Source organism: Hermetia illucens, chromosome 4 (genome assembly GCF_905115235.1).
Source record: "Hermetia illucens chromosome 4, iHerIll2.2.curated.20191125, whole genome shotgun sequence".
NCBI classification, from domain to species: domain Eukaryota; kingdom Metazoa; phylum Arthropoda; class Insecta; order Diptera; family Stratiomyidae; genus Hermetia; species Hermetia illucens.
Window position 1 is genome coordinate 100,426,766 of NC_051852.1, and position 6,175 is coordinate 100,432,940.

At 44.1% G+C, this 6,175-nt stretch overlaps 2 protein-coding genes across 2 annotated transcripts; one reads left to right on the forward strand and one right to left on the reverse strand.

Annotated features, from left to right (window-relative positions):
• Positions 1 to 4,312: 4,312 nt before the first annotated feature.
• On the forward strand, positions 4,313 to 5,439 carry LOC119655479 (DNA-directed RNA polymerase II subunit RPB3). The gene is made up of 3 exons (XM_038061379.1): positions 4,313 to 4,507; positions 4,565 to 5,127; positions 5,187 to 5,439. Exons 1-3 carry the CDS (start codon positions 4,422 to 4,424, stop codon positions 5,363 to 5,365), a joined length of 828 nt encoding a protein of 275 aa, XP_037917307.1. The 5' UTR covers positions 4,313 to 4,421; the 3' UTR covers positions 5,366 to 5,439.
• Positions 5,380 to 6,149, reverse strand: LOC119655480 (protein Dr1). Its single transcript, XM_038061380.1, has 2 exons — positions 5,945 to 6,149; positions 5,380 to 5,894 (listed from the first exon to the last, which is right to left on the reverse strand). Exons 1-2 carry the CDS (start codon positions 6,038 to 6,040, stop codon positions 5,448 to 5,450), a joined length of 543 nt encoding a protein of 180 aa, XP_037917308.1. The 5' UTR covers positions 6,041 to 6,149; the 3' UTR covers positions 5,380 to 5,447.
• Between the last annotated feature and the right edge of the window lie 26 nt (positions 6,150 to 6,175).

The following is a 6,175-nucleotide window of genomic DNA, read 5'->3' on the forward strand; positions in this document are numbered from 1 at the left end:
TCGAGAAAGCTACCCTCCAATCAACTTATATGGAACCCAAGTTCCCCAATTTAGTGGTGCTAAATACCTGTGATTGCATTAGGACAGACGACTTACGTGAAAGAGGCATATTGAAGCCAAGAAGCAACAGATGACCATTAAAGCAAGGAGTCTATATTGGCTTTTGAACAAGCGCTCTGTGCTTAAATTGGGGTACAAAGACCATTTGTACAAGGAAGTCAGTCTATCTGGACATATGGGGTCCAATTATGGGGCTCTGCGAAAATATCTATTGTAACTCGCAATCCAGAATTCTACGTACAATTACAGGGGTCCCTTGGCGTGTCAAAAATAACCAGCTGAAGCTGAAGATCTCTGTTACTGATACACACGGTCTTGCGTGAGATTGCGGCCTATACCAGAAAATACATCTACAAACAGACAACTCAACCCCACAGTTTGGCAAAGGAAACCCCAAAACGCAACGGCTCAAAAGCTTCAAATATTTGAAAAAAGAAACCAATAATAACATATTAATATTTGATGAAAACATAACGTGAGGTGAAGGTGAAGGTAGTCTTCATACCAAAGCCTGCGAAAGATGACTATTCTAATCCAAATAGTTTCAGGCAAATTAGCATAACATCATTTTCGTTGAAATGTCTGAAGAGGCTGGCTGGGCGTCACATTCGCGAGAAGGCACTAAAGTCGCACCCCCTAAATGGAAACCAACATGCTTACCAACGTGGAAAGTCCTGTGAGTCTGCTCTTCATTCTTTGGTTTCAAAGATAGAAGATGCAACTTTGAAGGATGAGTACGCGATGGGGGTGTTTGTGGACATTGAAGGAGCTTTTGTGCGCTCTCCCAAAAGCTCTCTGATACTGCCAGAGAGCATGGTGTTGATGAAACTCTAATAAAGTGAATCTACGCTATGCTAACGCAGCGATTGTTGTATGCTGAAGGGGGTTTTGATCGCTATTTAACAACAGAAGCGAAAAAAGGCAGCCCTCAAGAGGGTGTGCTATCGCCACTTCTATGGAGTATGGTGATCAACTCACTACTATGCGAGCTGCAAAATCAACCAATCTACATTCAAGCTTATGCGGATGACCTGGCTATGATGGATGTTGGTCGAGATCTCGGAATGGTGTGTAGAAATAAACAACGCGCGGTTGATTTGATTGACAGTTGGTGTTTCAAGCATGGACTTTCAGTAAATCAAAATGAAACAGTGGTATTATTTACAAAAAAGAGGAAACTGAATGGTATTTATCTTCCAGAGATGAAGAGTACAACCCTTCAACTCTCCGAAGAAGTGAAATATCTGGGAGTTATTCTAGACAAAAAGCGGGCTTTTCCTTTGGGAAATCCACAACGGTCTTTCAGGCTGAAGTGTATGCGATCCTAAGGACGGCAACCTGGATGATTGATGAGCGCTTGAAGGGCAGGCTGTAGCGTAGTATTTTGACCACTTCAAAAATCGTTCAGGAATATAGAAACCGATTGAATTCTGTTTCTGGATTCAATACATGGTCATTGGTGTAGAGCTATCAAAAATTGGGAACAAGCTTCCCATAATGATAGGTGGCGAAGCCTTAATGCTGCTAGACAGACCAAACTCTTCCTGTCAGAACCAAACAAACACACTGCAAAGTTTATCCTGTCGAAAACCAAGAAGACTTGCAGAAGTATTGTGGGCATTCTGGCTGGCCATATTTCTCTAGCTGGGCATATGTTCAGAATAGGATTTATCCAAGATGATACGTGTCCATCCTGTAATGAGGAAGTGGAATCCACGGAATATTTTCTATGTGAGGGCTCCGCCTACGGACGCATTAGACATCAGATTTTTGGTGCGGATGTGCTCGAACTATAGCGGGTAGGATCACATCCACTGCGATACATAAACGAATCCGGGATATTCCATTATACGGGGAAATCGAGTACAATGGACCACTAAGGTCTGAGTGCTCAAAGGCTTTGCCTCTCCCCCACCTCAACACACACACACTCCTGGTTTGGATGATTATATCTTAGTTGAATTCAAAACTAGAAGCCAATTCAAATTCTATGTTGGCCAAATTAGCGAGATGAAGGATAATGAGGGAGACTAATAATAATAATGATATTGTCAAGAGAAGTCACATTGCGTCCTAAGAGAGTTATTGTACTTCTTTACTGTGTAGTGTATCTATAAACTGTAGTAAGTATATCGTTTAAACCTACAGCCGGCAGAAACCTTATCATTTTCTAATTAAGTATTCTTCCAGGTGCCTGAATCTGCTTTGCGCAAGTGCTGGACACTGTCCTAGAACATGTGCGGAGGTTTCATCCCTTTCCTCGCAGAATCTACAGATATTGTCCATAGATATCCCTAGTTTCCAAAGATGATAGTGCTTGCAGTGACCAACGAGTATTCCCACTATTATCCGGAGGCTCTTCTTGGTAAGGTTTAAACAATCTTTCGAGCATTTGGGTTCGTATCCCTCCATGAGCACCCTGGGCTGTTAAATTCCTGGTGAGTTCGCCCAGTAAAGTTCCCTTAGCCGATCTTCTTTATTTTTTAATATCGTGGCCATGTATCCGTTTCCAGCTTCACAGAATGGCTCCGGCCCGTATAGCGGCCAGATCGCCAGCTACGTTATCTAATTGACTCCAGGAACCAGTCGTCTACTCTTGAGGAGTTTACCTTTGCCCTCCTTCTTACTTCTAAAAATTGCATAATTGTTGTCTATATACTTTGAGTGTCATATCAGTGGTATGTCATCCTCAGCATAGGTTGGTAGTTTCGTTCTCTTCCTCCTTGGCAGTTCAGGAACTATAGTCATAACCCAGTCGGCTGTGCCCTCCGTCGTATGCCGGTAAACATAAGCTCTTTATTCCATCCCTTACCCATCCTCATGACGAATAAATCGAGTGCTCTTTACCGCATGAGCATAGCTAACCCCCCGTCTCTTGCTTCCTGCCTTCATCCTTGATCACCCCGAGATTTCCCCTTGGGCTCGGATTTAGGTTTCTCCTTCTTCCGTCTTGCAGACTGATTTCTGCTATTCCCCGCTTTCTTGGCTCTGATACTGAAGGCTTAGGTCTGCCTTGAGCCTTCTTAAGAGCCTCTTCTGGTGTGAGGCCTTCCTTCAGATAGCGCAGATACCATTTACCACCTGCACCACTAAGACCTGTCTCCTTCCTGACATTTGATATCTTGACCTGAGACGTACTATTGCTCGTCCCTACTTTTTACAGTAAACCAGTGTTGAGCTTGGCTTCACTGCTTGACTTCCCACTGGCTCTCAATGTTGCAGAGATTTGCCTCCCCCTAATGGGCCAGTTTATGTGCGAAATAGGGTTTCGCTGTTTTTTTTTGTGTCTTTATCTTTGTACTCATTTGAATCCCACAAGTGTGAAGATTAGGTAGTCCGCCGTTCCATAACCTCTCTGATTCCCGACTGCAAATTATCCAATGGGCACGGTTTGCATAACACTCTGGATTTGGGGAGGAGTTTTTCGACTCCTCGGTCTAGATCCATGGCGTTTTGTTAATAGTAGAGTCACCTCGTACAAAGTGTGACCGTTACCACCCATTAACGGTCACGGCAGACGAGAGGCTTGGTTTCTGGGGAGCCACATACCAATTCCAGAGAGAAATTGGTTGGTTCCCAAAAGGCTGCATCCGCATCAGTCTACCCTATTGTTCATTGCTTGACCCCATGAGGTTAAATTCCGACGACAACGAAAATGTAACACCTTCGTGGAGCCGTCAGTAGATGACATTGCTTTGTTTAATGGCACACACATAAAAGTTCTGTTGGGAAATCTGCCTGCGGCCCTGGGAACTCAAAGACAAAAAAATTTGATTTCATTCGGGATCGATTTCCGCAATTTGAACATGGTAAATGATTTCATGTTTGCGCCTCAATAAGACCAGTTGAATTTATTTTTTACGCCATATTCTTATGACTAAAGTTAATTAATTGGAAAAATAAATTAAATTATCATTATGGGTTTTTTTCAGTCATTTTAAGGTAGGTGATATTCTCGTAAATTTAATAATTTAGGAGGATATGATTTCTGAAGGTTAATAGAATCGAAAAATACGAAAAGAAAAAAATCGATTCTTCAAAAAATTTTACGGCACTAGTACTTTAACAATAAATATTAAAATTTCCCCTGAATGCAAATGGGGGCTCCCCGTATTTAAGTTCTCTCCTTGTATTTCGATCAATTGTAAAGAAATTCGTTTTTAACAAGAATACTGCCCTCTCGTGAATTTCGAATTTATCACTTAAATTTCGCATTCGAGACCCACACCGATGCGACGGTTCAGTGCATTTGTGGAAGTTTTGACATTTCATCTACCGCTAGTCACTCAAGTCGCCTTTTGCTCCGTTTGTTTACGTTTTTGGTTGTGTTTTCTTCCGTCGAATTGTATCTACCCTGAAATATGCCGTACGCTAATCAACCATCAGTTCAGATAACTGAACTGACCGACGATAATGTCAAGTTCGTGGTCGAGGACACAGATTTGAGGTAAAAATTTATAAATTTAACTTTTGAGGTTATGTTGAACGCGCTCTGTATTTTTAGCGTAGCGAATAGTTTGCGTCGTGTTTTCATTGCCGAGACTCCAACGCTGGCTATTGACTGGGTGCAACTAGAAGCCAACTCGACTGTACTTTCTGATGAGTTCTTGGCCCATAGGATAGGGCTGATTCCTCTTATCTCCGACGAAGTTGTTGAGCGCCTTCAGTACACTCGCGACTGTACCTGCCTAGACTTTTGTCCTGAGTGCAGTGTGGAATTCACCTTGGACGTCAAATGCCTTGAGGAACAAACGCGGCATGTCACAACGGCAGATTTGAAGTCATCTAACCCGAAAGTTCTGCCCGTCACCTCCAGACACTCCAACGACGAGGACAATGAATACGGAGAAAGTACTGATGAAATTCTCATCATAAAGCTGCGTAAAGGGCAGGAGTTGAAATTGCGGGCGTACGCGAAGAAAGGATTCGGAAAAGAACACGCAAAGTGGAACCCCACCGCCGGAGTGTGTTTCGAGTATGATCCGGACAACTCCATGAGGCACACTCTGTACCCGAAACCGGATGAGTGGCCGAAAAGTGAGCACACCGAGTTGGATGACGATCAATGTAAGAACCGCCGTGCAATAGTAAATAGACGGGGGTAAACACATTGTTTTTCGTTTCAGTTGAGGCACCGTTCAACTGGGAAGCGAAACCAAACAAATTTTTCTTCAACGTCGAGTCGGCGGGCGCACTCAAGCCAGAGAACATCGTCGTCATGGGTGTGCAGGTGCTGAAGAACAAGCTCTCCAACTTGCAGACGCAACTCAGCCACGAATCCCAGAATGACGCACTCCTAGTTTAGACAAAGCACTTCAGTTTTTTAGTGATGTGTATTTTATTTCCCTCATTTAAAAATAAAGACATGAAAAGTTGAAAGTTTGCTTTCAATAGTCATCTTCGTCGTCGTCATCTCCTTGCGCCTTCTTCAAATTTCGCCAATACTGGTCGGCACCTTCCATTCCAGCGGCTGCTTGCATACTGTACCATTGAGCCTGCTCCGCGGCAGCTTGCTCTGCCCGCGCCTTTGCAAATAATTCTTGCTGTTGGCGCAGTAGCTCCTCCTCTGGGATCCCGAGATTCTCCAAGCGGGTGCTCTGACGGCGGCGCTTCGCGGCTACTTCCTTGCAATCATTCAGCACTGCCTCCGCCTCCTGCTTGTAGTCGCGGAAGCCAAGACGATCGAGGGCTTCCAGGACATGTTCCGCGTTTATGGTTTTCTTGTTACGCGAGTTGCACACGTCATTCGCCTCGGAGCTGATGAGATGGATGAATTCAGTGCAGCAGTTGAGGATAAGTTCGCGACTCTCGTTCGCGACGCGGATCGACGGAACCTGCAACGAGGGGTTAAGAGTGTCTCCTGACGCGACTACAATTGACTTACCAATTCCTTAATTATTTTATTTATGCTGGCTCGTGGTAGCGTTAGCTCGTCATCGTCTGTCGGAGGTGGACAGAGTTCATCGTGAGGACTTGACATGATCTTCGCAACTCAAACTGCATTAATTTATCGCGGGGCTACAGACGATTGTTGGTAAAAGCAACAATTTACAACATTTGACACATAACGATGGCAGCTGTCATGTTCACATCCACCACGGCAGGGTGCTTCAAA